The sequence below is a fragment of the Garra rufa genome, chromosome 20, assembly GCF_049309525.1.
Source record: "Garra rufa chromosome 20, GarRuf1.0, whole genome shotgun sequence".
Taxonomy (NCBI): domain Eukaryota; kingdom Metazoa; phylum Chordata; class Actinopteri; order Cypriniformes; family Cyprinidae; genus Garra; species Garra rufa.
Genome location: NC_133380.1, coordinates 35,785,551 through 35,807,212, shown reverse-complemented (window position 1 = coordinate 35,807,212; position 21,662 = coordinate 35,785,551). Strand labels below are relative to the sequence as shown.

At 35.8% G+C, this 21,662-nt stretch overlaps 2 protein-coding genes across 3 annotated transcripts; one reads left to right on the top strand and one right to left on the bottom strand.

Annotated features, from left to right (window-relative positions):
• Nucleotides 1–2,857: 2,857 nt before the first annotated feature.
• LOC141294036 (bcl-2-like protein 15) lies at nucleotides 2,858–10,683 on the top strand. Of its 2 annotated transcripts, none has more exons than XM_073826112.1 (4): nucleotides 2,858–2,997; nucleotides 4,274–4,389; nucleotides 4,749–4,967; nucleotides 10,230–10,683. In XM_073826112.1, exons 1-4 carry the CDS (start codon nucleotides 2,895–2,897, stop codon nucleotides 10,257–10,259), a joined length of 468 nt encoding a protein of 155 aa, XP_073682213.1. In that variant the 5' UTR covers nucleotides 2,858–2,894; the 3' UTR covers nucleotides 10,260–10,683. The 2 variants fall into 2 exon arrangements, with proteins under 2 accessions (XP_073682213.1, XP_073682214.1); XM_073826113.1 differs by having other exon boundaries at nucleotides 4,277–4,389; nucleotides 10,230–10,681.
• A 624-nt stretch (nucleotides 10,684–11,307) lies between these two features.
• On the bottom strand, nucleotides 11,308–20,235 carry LOC141294034 (adenosine receptor A1). The gene is made up of 2 exons (XM_073826111.1): nucleotides 19,472–20,235; nucleotides 11,308–13,970 (listed from the first exon to the last, which is right to left on the bottom strand). Exons 1-2 carry the CDS (start codon nucleotides 19,798–19,800, stop codon nucleotides 13,310–13,312), a joined length of 990 nt encoding a protein of 329 aa, XP_073682212.1. The 5' UTR covers nucleotides 19,801–20,235; the 3' UTR covers nucleotides 11,308–13,309.
• Nucleotides 20,236–21,662: the final 1,427 nt, after the last annotated feature.

The window sequence follows — 21,662 nt, the reverse complement described above, 5'->3', positions numbered from 1 at the left end:
ATAGACTAGTATCCATATGCTGATGATATGCTGTTGTACCTTTCAGATACGGTTATAAGTTTTCCACAGGTAGTTAAGGGGAGACACTGCAGGCAAAAACACATTTTTTTCATGCACCTGTCAAGTTTGAGATTTTGGGCTTTTTGGTTTTTCATAAAGTGTTTTTTCAGACTAGTGGAAAGAAAACATCCAAAAGACACTGTTAAGCTTTTCTTTTTTAGCACTTTATCTATTTGTATCAATAGATTTCAATTACAATGCATATTTTTAAAGGCCGTTTTCTCAAAATGAGTTTTTTTCTCCTACACTGAGCCATAAATCTCCACTTCAGTAGCACTTACACACACACCAAAATTTACATTTTTATTCCTGTCTATATCCTGAAGGTTTTTACAGAGGCATTTATTCATATATAGTTTGCTTGATTATATACAAGATTTTATTCCCTAAAAAATTGTAAATATATATATATATTTTTATGCCTGTTCTAAGCATTTTCTGAATTATGGAGTGACAAAATGAGACATCAAAAATTCCCTCAAAAAACATTTGACTCTAATATAAAAAAAAATTAAACAAGAATTTTGAAACGGACTTCATCCAGTGTTTAGATTTTTGTACTAGAAATTAGCACATATTTCATTAAATAATGCTTCATTTACATATTTAAACCTAACATTTTAGAAAACTTGTAATACAAAAAATGTTTGCAATTTGCAAATGTAATCAATCTGGGTAAGGTGATAACTATTAGTTAATTTTTTACCCTATTTTCCTGCAGTGTCTCGCCTTAAGATAACTTTCTCAGGTTATAAATTACATTTTTGAAAAACAGTTTGTTTTCCCATGAACCATAGGGATCTCTATATTTCTAATAATTGTATACATTTTCAGTTGTCTTTATCAGGTTTTAAACATTTAGGGATAAATATCACACAAGGATGCCCTAACCTTTACAAAAAGAACTTTGCTCCTTTCATAGACAAGTTAAAACCGGACCTTAAAAAATTAAAGTTGCTGCTTCTCTCTCTTGCAGGTAGAATTAATTGTGTGAAAATGAACATTTTACCAAGGTTCTTGTACTTGTTTTAATGCCCAATCATAGTAAATACCCCCAAGATTTGGTTTCAATTTAGACAGTGTTTTGGTTTCAAAGACTTCTTCATAGCCAGCCCAATATACAAGAATCACCTATTCCTTCCAGCTTCAGTCAGTGGCAACAGTCGGCTTCTGTCAAATTCAGTGATCTTTTCATTGATGATGTTTTTGATGAACTCTCTCTTCAAAATACAATCTGCCAAGATCACACGCTTAGATATTTTCAAATACGTCATCCAATACAAAACCATTGTTCTACAGTTTTAGTTTAGGTGCAGTTTTAAATATTTCATTGAAAGGAGTAATTTATAATATAACATTTTATTCATAATAAAAATAACAATCTATAGACAAAATCCATGGAGAATGGTCAAAGGATTTGGGAGTGGATATTTCAGAGGAAACCTGGAACAATGCATTACTTAGAGTAAACAGAAAAACTTCCTGTACTCGCTTAGGTTTAATTTAGTTCAAGCAAACCACTTTTAGTTTCACTCTGGTTTAGTGATGTGATGCTGTTTTTGGAATTGGAGAAGATCAAATATTCTCTCAAAGAACCCACCAAACGTTTTTAATTCAGTATGGACTCCAATGATCTCATATTTTGAAAAGAGTGTAAATCTTTCCCCAAACCAAAATTAACAGTGAAACCAAAAAAGGCCTGTGCGCATTGAAAAGGATAACACAATCAGACACAATGGGCTAACAATGATGTCAAGTATTTCCTCATTGTTTAACATCAAAACTTTGAGATTTAGTTTTTCTATTTTGTTTTTGTTTTTGTTTATTAAGGTTTAGGTTTTGAGACAGTGGACACATCATACACATAAAGTCCATCATATTATTATTATTATTATTATTATTATTATTATTACTACTACTACCACTACTATTTTGTGTGCATGTGGCTCGCAGGATAAATTGAAACATATATGTGACCCTGGACCACAAAACCAGTCATATTTTTTTTAAAATTGAGATTAATACATTATCTGAAAGCTAAATAAATGCACTTTTCACTGTTGTATGGTTGTTAGGATAGGACAATGTTTGGTTGAGATACAACTATTTAAATATCTAGAATCTGAGGGTGCAAAAAAAAAAAAAAAAAAAAAAAAGAGAGAGAAAATAGCTTTTAAAGCTGTCCAAATTAAGTTTTTATTAATGCATATTACTGATCAAAAATTAAATTTTGATATATTTACAGTAGGACATTTACAAAATATCTTCATCAAACATGCTCTTAATATCCTATTTTTGGCATAAAAGAAAAATCGATGATTTTGATATATGCAATGTATTTTTTGGCTATTGCTACAAATATACCAGTGCTACTTACGACTGGTTTTGTGGTCCAGGGCCACATATATATATAAAAAAAAAAAGTAAAAAAAAAAACCGTTTTTTAAATATGTGACCCTTTTTTTACGTTTTACTGTGTTTCTAATCAAATAAAAGAACCTTTAAAAACATTAATTATTAATTAAACAAAAAACATTATTCCAAACTTTTGGCAACTTTTGACTAACATTTTTTGATTGCTTTTATTTTTGCAGTTATATGACTGAATTAATTACACTTTTCATCAACTCACAACCTCCCAGTATTGGAAAGCCTGTTGTATTGTATAGAAAATATTAGTTACATTAAATAAATGTGACTATAACCAGGAATAAAGTCCCATTCGTTTGGACGTTGTCTCGAGGACACGCCCACAATATGAATATACATACAGGCGCCACCCAGTGGAACCAAATATCTAAGGAACTGGATATATTGTAACACCGATAAACGCGATGGCGGCATCTGACATCCAGAAACAAACATACGACGTTATACACTGCCTATTCCAAAATGAATTAGATGTTGATATGTTGGAGACTGATGGTCCTGAAGATGGTAAGTGTTCGTCTGGAATCTCTGAGCATACTCGAGTCATTCTATGAAACGGTTATGAACATATGTGTAAACAATGACTTGACAGGCTAACACCTTGCATAAGCTGACTCATTAGATCCAAACCTGTGTCGAAACACATCGATTTTAGATGTAATATTCAAAACTACAATAAAATTTACCTAAAGGCGTTTTTTATATCAACCTCGTAATGTTTCTACCCCAGTTCGTTGTATATATATATACATATTTAAACGTCATAGCATGTTTTCCTGACAGATTTTTTTCCTACATACAACAAATATAATCACTAAATATAATGAATACGTAATATAGTGCATGTATTCATTAAAATCCACTTCTCTAGACTTTTATAGACCTTTAAGGGGAGACACTGCAGGCAAAAACAATGTTTTTTTTATGCACCTATCAAGTTTGAGATTTTGGGCTTTTTGTTTTTTCATAAAGTGTTTTTTCAGACTAGTGAAAAGAAAACATCCGAAAAACATGGTTAAGTGTTTCTTTAATAGCACTTTATCTATTTGTGTCAATAGATTTCAATTACAATGCATATTTTTAAAGGCTGTTTTCTCAAAATGATTTTTTACTTCTACACTGAGCCATAAATCTCCACTTCAGTAGCACTTACACACACCAAACTTTACATTTTTATTACTGTCTATATCCTGAAGGTTTTTACAGAGGGATTTTTTCATATATGATTTGCTTGATTTTATACAACATTTTATTCCCCCTTAAAATTGTAAAAATTATGGCATGACGAAATGAGATACCCAAAATTCGCTCTGTAAAAACTGCTGACTCTAATATGTCAGAAAAAATTCAACAAGAATTTCAGAACTGACTTAATTCAGTGTTTAGATTATTGTACTAGAAATGTATGCAAATTAGCACATATTTAATTAAATAATGCCCCAATTGCATATTTAAACCTAACATTTTAGAAAACTTGTAATACAAAAAATGTTTGCAATTATCAATGTAATCAATCAACTGGGTAAGTAAGGTAATAACTATTAGTTTTTTTTTTTACCCTATTCACCTGCAGTGTCTCGCCTTAAGGTTCAATGGCTTTTATGAGGTAATGCAACGTAGTTGAAATGCTGATTTAGTAATTGCACCTTATTAAAATGTACACAATTTAAAAAATGTACTATTAAATGTTTCCTCTTTTTTTCATTATAAAGCATATAAGTGCACAATGTCCTGATACATTATTTGAAGTCTCTCAGAAATTAATTCTAAGCTACTTGTTCAGCAGACTCATTTGACCCTGTAAAAATAGCATCTAAGCTTAGAGAACTGGGTGACGATTATGATGAGAAAGTGATCCAGCCATTGATGAAGAATGTACAGAAAGCTGCAGCCAACCAAGTGAGTCCAAATTGTCCTTCAAACACCAATCAACTAATCTGAAGAATGTTTGTGTCTCTTTGTGAGCATATTTTATCAGTGTTACTTTGTTCCTGTTCCACTCATAATTACAGGCAATTACTGTAAATGCCACTGTAAAGCAGAGCTGTCAATATTTTCCAGTTTCGTTTTCTTTCCTTGAAACTAGTAAAACTGAAACTTCTTGAGTAGCCACAAAATGTATGCAGTATTTCCTGTTTGTGTAGCATTTTTTCTTTAATTGCATGGTAACTACATGTTTGCATGGTAACCACTTGTTTTAACCACATGGGAATGTTTTATGTTTGACGTGTGGCCTCTGACACGTGTGTGTCCTCTAGGTGGTGACTGTATTCAGTGATAGCGTGGACAGCCTGTGTAAGATGTGGGTTGTGGAAAGAGCAGAAGTGAGCTCGGAGAAGCAGCTTCTCAAGGCCGCCATCACACTGGGACTCTTTATAAAGAAAAGCTGCCCTGACATGAACAATGTAGTCGAGGTTGCTATGATGGGATTCGTCAACAACCGTCTTACAAACTGGATCACTGAGCAAGGAGGCTGGGTAAGGACACTATTATCAGATTTGCTTTAACTGCTTCCTTTTGTAGAAAACGCAGAAGCAAATATTAAGAGATTTGGGTATGTCCTCAGCAGAGTTCAACGACCCATATAGAAGTCACTTTCAAACCAAGCAGCTGTTCTGTTGGTCAGCGTGGCAAATTGAGTGAAATCTGCATGGGGAACTTTTTTTGCCCTCGAGTTAGAGATAGTTCACCCCAAAATGAAAATTCTGTCATGAATTACTCACTCTAACGTCGTTCCGAGCACATTCATCTTCAAAACACAAATGAAGATATTTTTGATGAAATCCGAGAGCTTTCTGACTCTGCATAGATAGCAACACAACTAACACGTTCAAGGCCCTAGAAAGGTAGTAAGGACATTGATAAAATAGTCCTGCGAGAATAGTTTTTGTGCAAAAAGAAAACAAAATAACACATTTATTCAACAATTTTTTTCTTCGATGTACGTTTATGGCAGTACCACAACACATGCAGATGTCACCTGGACTATTTTAAGGGGCCGTTCACATGAAGCGTCTTTTGCGCGCGCAAGTTCGTTATTTCAAATGGAGACGCGCGGCTTGCGCGCGCATATTGGAAGCGACGCGGTGCGACGCGCTCGTTTTTTCCAGGCGCGTCCGCGCCGCATCGATTTAAAAACATCTCAACTTTTCAGAATGTCGCAAGCGCACCGCAGGTCATGTGACATGAACTAACCAATCAGCTTCCTCACGTTTTTCCGTTACATTGAAACCTCAGCAGAAACATGGAGGAGCAGCTCATCATTGTGGTCCAGGGATTTCTTGAACTTTATGATTTGTCAAGCCCCCATTATTTTGACGCTAATAGAAGAAACAATGCATGGAGACGCATATGCTTGGAGCTAGAGCGCAGCTGATGGTAGCTTAGAAATGGCAGACGCTTCCGGAGCGCAAGCGCCCGAGCGCTTTGTTGATAAGGAAGAAAGCGGCGCGCCTAGCGTTTTTAGGCGCGACATGTGAACGGCCCCTAACAATGTCCTTACTACCTTTCTGGGTCTTAAACGTGTCAGTTGCTGTCTATGCAGGGTCAGAAAGCTCTTGGATTTCATCAAAAATATCTTAATATGTGTTCAGAAGATGAACAAAGGTCTTATGGGTTTGGAACGACATGAGGGTGAGTAATTAATGACAAAATTTTCATTTTTGGGTGAACTACCCCTTTAATTTCCTAACCGAATTTTGTTTTTCACTATCAGCAATCATATAATCAATTATATATATATTAGGGCTGCACGATATTGGGAAAATATGCGATATGCGATATTGTTGTTGAATGTTGCGATAACGATATTTCTTGCAATATTTATTTTTAAAATTATTATTATTATTTTTATTATTATTGTCTATTTTTAATCATTTATATATGTAATGATCATACTAAAATAAACAGGTAAAAGATATTCTTCTGTCATCCGAATTAAATCTAACTTAATAGAAAATATGAGTACATCAACAAGATGTTTATTTTCTCTAGTAAAAGAGCCATTAAAATTGGAGATAACCACTGCATTTTTAAAGAATCTACAGTATAAATAACAAAAAATAAACTACCCAGTTCTTTCTTAGTCATTTAGAAAATTAATGCAGCCATAATCAAAGTAGGCTACTGTTTCAAGGTAAGGTAAGGTAAATGTTATTGTCCCTCGCAGGGAAATTTGTCTTGGGCCCATCACCCATGCTGCAATCAATTGACAGACAAACAAAAATAAAAATAAAATTTTACAGCTCCATACTATTCATCTATTCATGCTACAATAAGGAACTCTAAACCTCCTCCCAGAAGGCAACAACTCATATTCTGTGTACAAAATGTGTGTTGAATCACAAACAATCTTATTAGCTTGTCATAGAGTTGCCTTTTCATAGTCTACAGTGATGTCTGTTCTTTAACAATATTCAAAGTGCAAATAGAGATCGAATTTTTGAAGCATGATACAGTTATAGACAACTACAAAACTTAATATATAGCCCACATATTAATAACAGCCTAAATATGTTATATAGCCTAATTTGCGCGCATTGTGGGTTCGCTCTCTAAACACGGGGTATTAAAATTGTATTTGAATGCGCGTGCGCGTGTTACTTTTGGTTTCGTTTTAAAGACCGCGCGAAACTCTCAGCAGTGCATAGCGTCCATTCTACAATACAATAGATTACTTTAACAAAACCTTGTTTTGAAAGTGGCAGGACACAAACGGGATTTTGAAAAAAGCGTGTCCCCACAGTGGAAAGTATGCCTATGCGTGAGCGGTCCTCTGCAGCTGAGTTATCATTTTATTTGAATGTGTGCCACGTTGTAGGCGGCAGAATTGTATTTGACAGAATGTGCGCGCTCTAACACGAAATATAGATTGTGTGGACCGTTTTTTCCAGGCGCGGGAGCCAAGCTCCAGAGCGCTTTGGAAAGGAGAAAGCGGCGCGCCTAGCGTTTTCCACGCGTTTTTAGGCGCAACTTGTGAACGGCCCTTTATATGGTATGTTTAAGTTACTCTGTCTTTTGCAGACAGCAAGATGTAGGCTATAGGCTAGTTAACCTTAGCATAGCTTCCCGTCACTCATTATTTTTACGCCTATTTTGAATTTTACTCGAATACAAATACAAATACTTTTCCCCCTCAACAAATACAAATACAGATACAAATACCGGCTGCTTTGCACACCCCTAATATATATATATATATATATATATATATATATATATATATATATATATATACAGCAGAAATTAGTACACCCCCTATTGGGATTCTTCAAATATATAATATTCCTGCAAATCTGCTTGATCAGTACCAAAGAAGCATGTTAAAATTGTTCAGGAAAATACAATTTTCTTATCGAAGTGATAAAATGTTGTGTTGCAAAAATGAGTACACCCTCCTGAAAATGACTAAATAAAAATTAAATAAATAAATAACATTTCTGGTGTAAGGTTAAGGCAAGTTTTGATCAACAGGTATGTATGTTACCCGAAACGGTTAAAGATAAGTAATTTCTTGACAATTAAAAGTGTTATATAGCCCACTGAATCATACTCGGACTTAATGCTGACAACAATGAAACCATTTTAGAGAGAACTGTGAGGAGATTTATTTTTTGGCATAAAAAAGGACAATGGTATAAGAGGAATACCAAATTATTGTTTTAAATGTGAAAATATAGTAAAAATAACACAGAAATCCAAAAACAGTGGACTTGTAAAAAGGCCCCTGAAATAATCAGGCCTTCACGTTAACCTTTCATTTAGTGCTGAGTGAGTTTTGGCTAGAAAATGAGCAGGAGAAACACCAAGAAAGTGTCTCAGAGCTGGCAATAACTATGAAAAGAGTGACATTTTCTGTCATATAGTATGACACAGCCTGTTTACCCACACCAGAACTACTTACTGTAGCCAAAGCACAATAAACTCATTTAGCTTTATCCACGGCCCATATTTACAAAATATAGACTTCTAGGAATCCATAATCTGATCTCATGAGACCAAGTCAATCATTTCGGATCTAACAGCATCCAAAATGTTATGGCGTTACTACAGGAGGAGTACAATGCTCAGTGACGTTCAGTGGTAGTAAAGCTCTTCTACAGAGATGTATGAGTGGTAAAGGTGTGATTTATCAACACTGCTATCAATTCACACACCACTGTGTGATGTAATACTAAAACCTGAAACAGAAGACGCTACCCTTTTCTGCTACCCTTGTCCTCAACATGACAATGAAAATAGTCATTCTCCCAAAGTAAAATATCTTAAAATATCAATATCTTAACACCATTGAGCACCATTAAAGACCAGGGCATTTAAGGATGTCGTCCTCTAGGTGTTAAACAGGACAGATGTGACAGTTTGTCATGAACTTGTACGCTCAGAGCCGTTATGGAGGACATATTAAAGGAACCGTATGTAGGATTGTGGCCAAAACTGGTACTGCAATCACTTTCAAAATACTGTAGAACGGTGTATCCCCTCCCAATCCCCCCTGACTCGAGGTTGCCAGCTAAGCTGCAGGATCCAGCAGGAACGTAGGCTGCTACAAGGAGCTTCCAATGGCAAGTGACGAGTCCTACACAGTATTTTTTTTTTCTGTTAATTATGTCTATGCTTCACGAGAGATGTTTTGCGAAGTAATTATGTATCGCAAAAATGTACTAATGGCGATTAGCCAAATATTTCGTAAAGATGTACTGTAATACCACATTTCAGTCAGAACATAGATTGTTTTCATACCCTGCTAGTGGTGCGATATAAAGCTTTTTATGAACGCTTTTAGCACGAGCGACCGTGGAAAATCCACTGTGTACGGAAGCAAAGTTAGCCAAACATAGATGAATCTTACCTGTCCAGGAGAAAATTAGCAACGTTGGCGTCTGTCTTCAAATTCTTCTCCGTTTTCAGCCGTCTCCATCTTTCAAAGGCATCTCCTATACAAATCCTTGTTTTATTTCGGACTTTGTCACGACGTATTTCGGATTCATAACGAGGTCTTTTAGGTTTCGTAACGTTATACATGTTTTATCCGACACTTCGTAGCTGCAGCTGTAACTAGAGCTGAGCTGGCAACCCGGATGACGAAACTCTACTGACTTCGTGATTAGTAGATAGCTGGAGGGTGGAGCCTCCAAAACACAAAATGACAACAATAACATCAGTCGTGGGCTGCAACTGTCGCTTTTAAATGACAATATCCTGGCCGGACCACTGTTGTCAGTGATATAAGTATTTGAAATGAACATGATTTCTTAATGTCTAGTGAGATGTCAGGGCCATTTTATGATTAACTGAAATAAATTTCTTACATGTGGTTCCTTTAAGTACTAGAATATTACATTTTGTTATATCTTGACTACACTCTACTACAGTGTACACTAATTAAATCTAGGGTGTACTTATTTCTGCAATCCTTCATTTAAACAAAATTGGCTAACTTACTTTACAGATATTACAAATATATTTCTGTTTTTATTAAGTATTTGTTTAAAACATTTCAAGTTTGCCATCTTTCTATGAATTATATTAGTGATCATTAAGAAAATGCATCTTTTATATTTAATCAGAGGGGGTGTACTCATTTATGCTGTGCAATGTGTATATAATAAAAAATATAAACATAAATAAAAAAATAATCAATTCATACTTCTAATATAATCATTATGACTTATTTGTTCCTCAGATTTTGATATAGTTAAATAGACAAACTGTCTAATGTTTATGCTTTTCTTTTCCAGGAATCTGTCTCTAAGAACAGCATGTCTTGAGATTGGAGCTCATTGTCTCATTCTCTGAGACACCTTCAATCATTTCTCAATTTTTTTATTTTTTTTAAATACACAATGAACTGTAAATGACAGGTGCCAAGCTGCTTTCTTCAGACAATCACAACCAGTAAAAGGAAGAAAAATTAAACTTTTTTTAATGTTTACATTTTTACTCTAATACAAATATTGGTGTTTGAGTTTTTCAGTCGATTCAGGAATTCTCAACCAACAATTTTTTTTTTTTTTAAATAACAGACTTGCATGTTTTATGTGTGAATGTGGAGTAAAACTGCCATGTTATTTTAAAACAAAGCACTTTGTGTGTAGTAAACATTAGTTAGGTGTTAAAATATTAGTCTTCTTTCACTAGGGATGAATAAACTTGGGGTGGACATGTTAAGAAATGTATTTTTGTGGTTTATGGTTTTATTGTATCCTGGTAACAATATGAATAAAACGATTACTCGTTAAAGACCTTGCTTCACTAATAATCACTGGGCAGCTTGCATGCTAATTCTTGAATAAAAATGAGTTGATACGTCTTATTCTTAGTAATGAACACTTAGCCAATGAATTATAATTGTAATGCGTTTTTTCAAACCATCACAAGGGGGCACCACAGTACTGAGTTACCATCTGGTGACTGCCGTTTACACTAGAAAGTGATTCACAGCTGCAATTTGTATCATTTACGCTAAATAAAGCCATTGCCTATGAAAGCTTTGTTGCAAACAAAGTAAACAAAATTACATTGGAAGTGCCACCATAAACTGTGCTACTATCCTTATCTGATTACACTTTATTCCCAACACTTTATTTCTCGCCGTGAACTATTACAGACAGGTTAAGGTGCAGTTTTTAACAGATATTAGATTAAAACCCTCAAGTGATCTATTTAGGTAATTGCAGCTTGTGAGTCATTTGAACTAGATATTAAAAAAATAAATCCATTTAAGTATAACCTTAAGGGATAGTTCAGCCAAAAAAGAAAATTCTATCATTAATTACTCACCTTCATGTCGTTCCAAACCTGCCAGACCTTTGTTCATCTTCAGAAAACAAATTACGATATTTTTGATGAAATCCGAGAGCTTTCTGACCCTGCATAGACAGCAATGCAACTGACACGTTCAACGCCAAGAAATGTAGTAAGGACATTGTTAAAATTGTTCATCAGTGTCAACCGTAATTGTATGAACCTATGAGAATAGTTTTTGTGTGCAAAGAATAACATACAACAAAAAATAACATAATTCAACAGTTCCACACACATGCTGCCTTTCTGGGCCTTGAACGTGTTTGTTGCATTGTTTTCTGTGAGGGTCAGAAAGCTTTCGATTTTATCAAAGATATCTTCATTTGTGTTCAGATGATGAACGAAGGTCTTACGGTTTTGGATCCACATCAGGGTGAGTAATTAATGACAGAATTTTCATTTTAAACTAGGTGAAGTCTCCAGTTGGCACACATTAAAAGAAAAACAGAGGTCTGCTGAATACCACAGATGAAGCGGAAACACAAGTCACTGCTTAAGCTTTTATTCTACCTCAGGACCTACCCAGGAAGTTTGTTTCGCAGGAAACACAACACAAGAATGGTCTGAATTGACTGTACTCTCTGAGATTGGCCAGTCTGAAAAGGTCAAACCATTTATCCATCCGTGTTCAAAGAACACTTTACCCACTGCCACCTATTTTCAAGGACACAGAATCAAAAATTAAGATATATTCAGTGACTCTTTAGTTTTTCGTCCAATATCCTTGAAAATTGAGCAATTTCAGTGAAGCTCTGAATGTCCTTGGCGTATTAAAATTTAAAGAGAGGCCTGAGCATTTGAGAGATCCAACTGTGATTGTCCTCACAGGCTATGCATCATTTATTTTAACAACGCATCTCAATAAGAAGAAAAAAAAAAAAAAAAAAAACCACATTAGACCTCCGGCAGTATCATTCAATCTAGATTTATTCATGGTTCCTTCCTGTCTATCTTTTCACATCTTTTCTCAGGCCCACAGTTTTGAGCAATCTAAATATTAAATGCAAACCGCCTACAGTTTGTTCCTTTTCAACATCATGCAGTGAAATCGAAGGCTTTTTCCACTATTTTCACAAAAACCAATAAATGCATCAAGTTAATTTCCAGTGGTTATTCTGTGAAACATACAGAAGAGAGGAGTATTAATAAGCCAAACTATTTAATTTAGACTGAAACATCTACAAAAACAGTTGAAAAAAAAAAGTTTTCTATCACGGCGAAAGCAACATCGCTGTTATTGGTTCTGCTTAAAGAGATAGTTCACCACAAAAATGCAAGTTCTGTCATCTTATCTTTTTTTATCTGCTAAAATATTTACATGACCATTTTAGCTGTTTTGAATGAAAGCCAATGGGGTCCAAAACAACTCTGAAAATATATTTTTATACAGTTTTGGAACACAAGGGTCTGTAAATGACAGACTTTTTATTTTTTTTATAAACTATCCCTTTAAGACAAAGTGGGCCTAGCTGCCTCCTATTTGGACGTGTCCAGCAAAGCAGTAAATAACTCTATATCCAATACTTCTCAAAACACAAATAATCGCTGGCATATAAAAGTGACCTCAGATCACACCTCAATGTCCTTTTTCAAAGTCCTCAGACTACCTGCCTAAAGACGAGTGTAGTTTAGTGTACTCATAAGCGCTGACATTTACGAGTCTGCAGTTTTGCAATCATTATATGAAGCCCTTTATGTAATAGCCACGTTCGAATGAACCACAGCACAAAAAGAAATCATAATCAAATAAAGATTTTTCCACAGATGTGAATGCCAGTGGTGCTATTCCTCTAAAATAGGCCATTTTCATTTATTTAATGGTCCCTCACTAATGATGCAATTCATTCTATGCATCATTGACTGAGTTTTCAAGGAAACATTTCCAGTAATGTTCCTTCTGTGGCAATCTCACAACTGACAGCATACGTCCCAGACTGCATTTTCCTAGTAGACTCATTTATACTGTCATATTTTAAAAAGTGCTTCTCATAGAGGAGACCCGTTTAGCATAGCGTCAGATGTCATTGTCCCGCAGTCTTCTCTCTTTGCTATCTATGCGAAAGCTTGGCCGATCGCCCAGGCGCGGATCCTCAGTGCAACACACATACTGTTTCCAGATCTTAACGAAAGCATTTCTGAATTTCTTAATGCGAAATGCATAAACGATGGGATTGACGGCGGAGTTGCCATGACTGAGTAAGATAGCCACGTAAAGAAGGCACATAGAGTTGTCACAACTAGGACAGAAGAGAGTGATGCAATTCAAGATATGCAATGGCAACCAGCTGACTGCGAACAAGAAGAGCACCAGCGCGAGAGATTTCGCCAGCTTGAGCTCTTTCCCATAATATCGAGTGGGGTCAGTCTGGTTGGCGGTGACCTTCTTGTTGAGCTGCTTGTGGATCATGTAGAAGATCTCGGCGTAGATCAGCAACATGAGGACGAGAGGTGGCAGAACCCATCCGAAGAAGTTGAAGTAGACCATGTACTCCATACTGATGACGTTCTCGAACTCACAGGTCACGAGAAGGTCAGCATCCAGGGTGCCGTTGGTCTGCCGTAGCTTCTCCAGATTGTTCCAGCCCAACATGGGCGTCAGGCCGACTACGATGGCCACCATCCAGCACACCATCACTGCAATGCCTGCACGCTTTGGAGTCACCACTCTTTTATAGCTGTGGGGAAAAAAATGACATTTTTAAAACAACTCAGAGACAGTGATGCCAATGGAGTGCAACAGTGCCCATCTATTTTCCCATAGGGATTTTAAAAAAGGCCTGAGAGTTATGAGCAATAAACCAAAGCAACCAGCTACAAGGTGAATGGTGAATGGTATTACAAACTTTAATTTGAAGCCAAAGAAGTATTTGAAAGCTGAAAGCTAAAACAAAGGCTGTGTACTTGACGGCTTTAATTTATAGCATAATATGCATATTATGCATAGAAATATTCAAGTAATTTGAGGGAATGGTTTCTATAGTTTTAAGCTGAGAGGAAACTGATGCAATTGAACCTTAGCAAACAGCTTGACTGACAGGCGATATGACCAATCATAATGCTGAATTCACCATTTTATCTGACAAACAAATAAGACAGGAGAGTAGATTAACTTTGGTCGATATAAACGTAAAAAAATGATGTATTAGCAACTTTCCGCGGTTGAAATAAAATATGTTCTGATGTACATTCATGCTTATTTCGTGCTTTAAATAAAAAAGATGATCAGTTCATGTGTCGATTGATCTAATAAGCCAATACAGTGATCTGTCACAACACATTAAAGAGCCACAAAACAATATTTATTGATTGAATTTCTTTTAAAAATGACAACATTTTAAAGCTAAGACTTTAAGTAACCTGCTCTGTCTTGTCTGTCAGCGCGTTGTCAGTTTCCTCTTTGTTCTGCGATGTTACTTTCACAGTGTCAAAACACGTTGTTTAGTGTTAGAGCAGCATTATTTGTCGGACATAGCAGTAACTAAAAAGGGCGGGTTTTTGCAAAGGGAAAATTATGTCATTCGCACTAGGGATGGTCGATATACACTTTTAAAAATAAAGGTGCTTCACGATGCCATAAAAAAACCTTTTGTTGTCTAAATAGTTCCATAAGGAACCTTTAACATCTGAAGAACCTTTCTGTTTCACAAAAGGTTCCTTGTGGCGAAAGAAGCTTCTTCGGATTATAAAAAGGTAAGAAAGAGATGGTTCTTTAAAGAACTTTTGACTGAAAAGTTTTGTGGAACCAAAATGTTCTTCTATCGCATAGCTGTGAAGAACCTTTTAAAGCACTTTTATTTTTAAGAGTGTACAAGTAGACACGATTAATCAGTAGAAATGTGTCAACCAATAGAGATTTTTGACTATTGTCTCTATCTCTGTTACAGGCTCATTTCTAAATTTCTGATTGGCTGATAGGAATGTGATATTAGAGCGATATCAGAACAGTTTGTAATCATATCACTCTGTTTGCGGTACTTTTTTTGTGTCACGGAATGTAGTTTTAATAGGTTTTCAGGTAAGAATGTACTTATAGTTCCAATATGCAGTTTGTTAATACCCTGATGAAAAAAAAAAACAGCTAAAACAAGCCTAGGCTGGTTGGCTGGTCTCAGCTGGAAGTAGCTGGTTTTAGCTGGTCTCCCAGCCTGGCCAGCTAAGACCAGCCTGGCCAAGCTGGGAAAGTGGCCAAAACCCCTCTTAAACCAGCCTGCTGACCAGCTAAAACCAGCCAACCAGCCTAGGCTGGTATTAGCTGGTTTTTTTCACCAGGGTAAAGATAGCATCTATTAGAACATTTGTGTCGATGTTTTCGGACACGAGAGCTCCAGAACGCCAGCGGCCGTTCTGCACTCATGAACCCGCACGAAAGCTCCTTACCTTGGCCAGATCTTCTGGAATTTACCACTGGCTCTGATATCTCTATAGTGGTTTAACATGAAATATAATTTGTTTTGGGTAAATCTAACTATTAAACTATTATTTGTTCCACAGCAAATAGTTCAAAATCTCATTATTCAATGCTGTATCAGAGCGCTGTTTTTATACGTTTGACCGAAGTGCCTAGCAAGTTTTATGATGGCTGTTGTTGTTGTTTATTAAATATTATTATTTAATAATAACATTTTCATATAAAAACGTAGTATTTTAAAGTGTTTAGTATTGAGAAGAGGTGCGTTTGTTCGTGATGGTAATTTTAGTTACATTGTTTCGCCATTCGTTGGTGACAATAGGCTGTTTTACGAGTCAGCAGTGAAGACATTTATACTGAAAAATAGACACGTTAGAAACGGAAGTTATTTTTAGTTTTAACAACAGCTTGACACAGCTAACAAATGCACTAGATAGCGCTGTCATCAGAAATCACCCTTAACAGATGAAAGGATATTAATGTTACAACAAAGAAAATGCTTTCCTCAGTGGACATTCAAACTAAAGTTTCACTGTGAATATGAAGAATGAATGCATTATCAGTTGCAGGTAATCACGATTGCTCAGACCATCTCTCTCTCATAATACTATTGCTGTATTAAGTTTTTAATACAGTAAAACAATAAGTTTTCAATGAGGCAACTCAACCTTCCTTCGTTACTAGTTTTAAAATAACATTTTGGATTTATAAACAGAGGCTTGGTTTCAGCTATTCAACTGTCAAACTGAGATTTGAATCTGTGGCGGAAGGAAGTATTTCTGCACAAAAGAGGGTTTTTATAGATTTTGTTTCTTATGTATTTACACACTCGTGTTGTCGAACTGTTGTATAAATGCAATATCACACACTATATAATTTTACTCATATCGTGAGTATGCTCTTAAGAATTCATTTTGTGCAATTTGCTTTGTTGTGTTTTGATTCTGATTGGTGGAGATTTTTTGCAGGATCAAATTCTGCAGCTGAACCTGATCACTGAAAAAGGCTTATCTTCCTTAATATTTTTGTCTTGTTTCTAGGAAACAAGACTACATATCTTACGTAATTTTGCTTATCTAGTAAATGCATCTTGATTTAAGAATTTTTAGATACCTTGACTTGAAACAATACAAAAATACTAAGTAAAATAAGCTTTTTTTTTTTTTTTGCAGGGATGATTAAAAAAAATAGGCCAAATTATACGGGCTGATGGCTTCAACAAAACCATATTCCAACAACCTCATAGTTCACAGTTGGTTCGTCTTTAAAGGATCTTAAGTTACTGTTCAAAATCAATTTCCCTGTGGAGAAAATGAGTGGGATTTTAACATCCTGTTACACTCTACAACACTGAGAGAAAAGAGGAAGCTTTCTAAAGCATGCTGAAGCATGAAAATTACTAAGATTAGTCCTGAGGAGTTTCAATACCCAACAAGTGAAATTTCCTCAAAATCAGTCGTGGAACAGTTTTGTGATTTATCTGGAATAAAAAAAAAAAACTGAAATACATGTGATAAATATGAAAATCTAAATCACAAAGCTCTGCTGAGAAGGATTACATTTTGATTTAGTCACAATCCCTTCTCTGTGAAGAGCAGAAGGTCTTTTCAGACTACACAAATGAAGCTAGTGAAGCATGCCATCCACTCGGCTGGTAAATTGGCACTAGTTGCTTGTTTGACAAACTATGCATTTGTCCAGTGTAATTGCCTCAGACTAGAATGTTATAATCCTATTTAATCATTAAAATAAAGGAAGGAGCTGTTCTTCCAGGCAGTCAAAAGTAATGCTGCATAATGGTCCTTCTACCTAATTGTTTTGGTTCATGCAATGTGTAAACTCTGTAACTCCAACTTCACATTCAAAGGGAGGCCATGGACAGGACAGGACAGGACAGGAAATTAAGGACTGTGAGAGAGTCATGGTTTGAAGGTGACTTTGAAAGTGGATTCTATAACACAGCAATAAATTCAGAAGCATTGCAGCCCACGGCAAACCTACCCAGGTCAAACATCATTCCATGGTCTGAAAGCAAGAATGCTACACCTCAGTAGCCTATTTCTCACTGTCACATTGTTATAATAAAAAATTTCATGTGATGAGCATATTTGTTTTCTTTGTTTGAGTAAATCTGCCATTAAGGAATAGTTCACCCAAAAATGAAACTCACCCTCATGTTATTTTAACCTGCATGATTTTCTTTCCTCCATGGAATGAATAATAATAATAAAAAGGGGTTCATGTGTGCTGCATTTAAAAGGTTTTTTTTTTCTTTTAAGTCATGGCTATTTCATTTTTAAACATAGGCTACTCCTTTCACCACTGCATCTCATTGATGTGTTCATAAGAGTTTACAACAATTTGTGAACAAAATTTTAACAAAATCAGAAACGTATTCTACAATTTTACTCTTCTGTCATGGTACGTATAGTAGGCTTGCCACGATAGACGGTGTTGACGGTGTTACCGGTTTTAAGACGCAACACCGGTGACATCTCTTTTCCACCGTGACACCGTCCCCACATTTTTTTTTTTTTTTTTTAAAGTATGCCTATTCGTTTTTTTTATTAAATATTTATTTGAATTAAATGGAAAATATAATTATAAATTTACTTAAGACGAGAGCATGCACTATAATTAAAAACTGAACATAGCTACAATGCGTCATATTAAATTTTTTTTATTACGTGAGGAGAACGAGGAGTCGAATTTACAGAAAGAGAATGGCGGATGATTTAGTGTCAAAACGCAGTGCAAAAGCGCCTGTTTGGCAATAAAGAGCTCTTTTCCTCGTTTGTTCTGCTTTTAAATAGCTTATACAGCTTATAACAGTTTTGCCGGTATTGGCAATTCGGCGTCAATTGTTTGAATGGACGACAACGAAACTACTAAAAAAAAAAACATTTGAACCCAAAATATTGCCAAACGGGCGCTTTTGCATAGCATTTTGACACTAAATCGTCCGCCATTCTCTTTCTGTAAATTCGACTCCTCTCGTTCTCCTCACGTGATAAATGAAATATGACGCATTGTAGCTATGTTCAGTTTTTAATTATAGTGCATGCTCTCGTCTTCGTTCCTAGGAACCCCCACCCCCACGGTGATACCGGTATTACCGGTGTTGTCACATGTCAATTAACCGGTGGGGAAATTTCCTCATCGTCACAACCCTAACGTATAGTATGCAGTTCTGATTTCAGAAATTATGTGAGTCGGATCTTTCTAATGATTCGATAGAATTCACAAAACCAGTCTGAATGATTCGTTCACGATTCGAACTGTTCCGGTTCCTCGAGTTCAACTCACTGACTCAATAAAATGCCATTAAAATGCCACCAGAGGTGAAGATTTTCAAGATTACGATAGATACGACTAAAATTTCGGTCTGTTTCTCACATAAAGCTATTGTATGATTTGAGAAGACAAGAAAAATAGTGCATAAACCAGTTTTGTGATACTTTTGTTGTGGTTTTGCGTTCTTTTTAGGCTTGACGTGACAATATTAATTTTTAATCGCATTAACATTCTTTAAAAGTTATACTTTGTGTTTCATAGAATGAAAAACGCCATACGGGTTTGGAACCAAATAAGGGTGAGTAAATGACAATTTTCATTTCATTTTGGGTCAAATATCCCTTTAAGACATTTCACAGTCACCTCAACTTCACCAATCACCATTCATGACACGAAACCATCATGTAATCAGAAAAAGAAAGCAGACCTGGAAATATGAAATGAAAAATGAATAAGCAACCAATATCGTATTACCTCATTGGTATCTTGACCCTCAGATAGCGGTCAATAGCAATAGCCAGGAGGGCGAGTATTGAACTTTGCGTTAGTACCAGTACAGTACATGCAACGAGCAGACAGCTGTAAAAATGAGTCTTCAGTCCGATGCTTATGGTTATAGCCAGAGGAATGACAAGTGCCCCGACAGCAATGTCCGCCAGAGCCAGGCTAACGATGAAATAAATGGTCGTGTCCCGTAGAGATCGGTTGATTCTCACAGCCCAGACCACCATCACATTCCCAATGACAGAAGAAAGGGCAATGAGCACCTCCATACCAATGTACAGACCCCGGACATCAGGCATCCTTGCGAGGAGTACACGTGCTTATGTTGAACAGGATAAAAGATTCCTCAAATTTAAAGAAAACCGTCCAACCCGTCGCTTTATTCTGGTTTACATGTCGGTGCCAAAGTTACATGGCGCAGGATGAAAACAGAAGTTGCGTTTCCTCTCCGAAATGCGTCCGTGGCGGCACCATGATCATCCTCCTCATCATGTCCGGCTGTGTAGTCCTGCTCCACATTGAACAAGTATGAGTCACTTCAGTCACTCTACGAGCACATTCCCCGCGCATTACATGCAGTCACAGTTTATCAGAAGCGATCTGTGCGTGACTAACACTTGTGCGATAGAGTCAATCAAGACGGCTTCCATATGGTTCAGAATTAAGCCCGTACATGTCTGTCGGTCTGACGGTCTGACGGTCACCTCAACTTTGAAACAGCGCAATAACTCGCACATCAGCTCCACAGAAAGGCTCCTCGTGCACTCTAGAGGGACCGACGCAAATTTCACCAATCAGATGCTACAAGAGCGCGGCAGACGCGCGGAACAGCACCTGATCAACCTAATGAGTTGCGGTTTGATACTCAAATTGGTATTCACATATATTATATTTACATTTACATAGGCTGCGTCTCAGATTGTCCTAAAATAATGCTAAATGTATGTAAATACGCTGGAAATTATAGCCTTTTTAATATGAAGTGTGATATTTAAAGTGTGCATCCTGCACCTCCTTTGTCGAATTGCCAGTGGTGGCAGTCATGCATCATGTTTTGCCCCACAAGAAAGTGCATGCAAGCAAGCAAGCAAGCAAGCACACACATAAAGAAGGAAAGAAAGAACTTTTACTCATAAATTGCTAGTGAATTTCACAAACAATTACTAAGAAACAGCAAACACATTGAATTAAATGTGACATTTGAATGAAATTAAAATGAAACTTGTAAAATATATTCTTATATTTACAAAGATTATTAGTTTTTGGAACGTGTAAACTTTTGACTTTTTTTTTTTTTTTTTTTTTAACCAAAATAAGAGGGATCATACAAAATGCATGTTTTTTTTTTATTTAGTACTGACCTGAATAAGATATTTCACACAAAAGACATTTACATATAGTCCACAAGAAAAAAATAATAGGTGAATTACAAAAAAAGACCCCGTTTGAAAAAGTTTACATACACTTGATGCTTAATATTGTGTTGTTACCTGAATGATCCACAGCTGTTTTTTTTAGTGATAGTTGTTCATGACACATTAAGATACATTAAGAGCCGGGGGTGAAAACTGAATGAAGATGTGTACATCTTTCTTATTTCTTTTCGTTTAGAACTGCCCTTTAGAAGCTACAGAAAATACTTACATGTTTCCTAAAAGACAAAATAAGTTACATTTACCCTGATCTTCAAATTCAAAAAGTAGGTGCAAGGTGTAAACTTTTGACTTTACCTGTAGGCTATATAATATATGGCTATAATTTATTTTAAGACTCCTGGTTGGTTCAACAACAACAAAAAAGGGTTAAATACTGACATATTTGTGCTTGTGAATGGGTGATTTATGATATTTCTTTACTATATTGATAATTCTTTACTTAAATTTTAAGTATACGTATTTTTCTTTTCTTTTTTTTCCGAGTTTCGAAAATCCTAAAATCTGAGGTTGGCACGTGTCAGTTTGAAGGAGCATGACACTTCTGCATATATGAATGCTTTTTAGGCTTGTGCAACAGAAACAGAACAGTTGGTTCTCTTTCAGTTTTATTTTCAAGAAAAATGGTGACTAACAAGAGGAAGCTGCCACAGCAGTTTTAAAATATGCATATAAAAGTAAAAAAAATATTGATTGAAGTAAATGTTTTAGTTAGATGCTAATGGTTG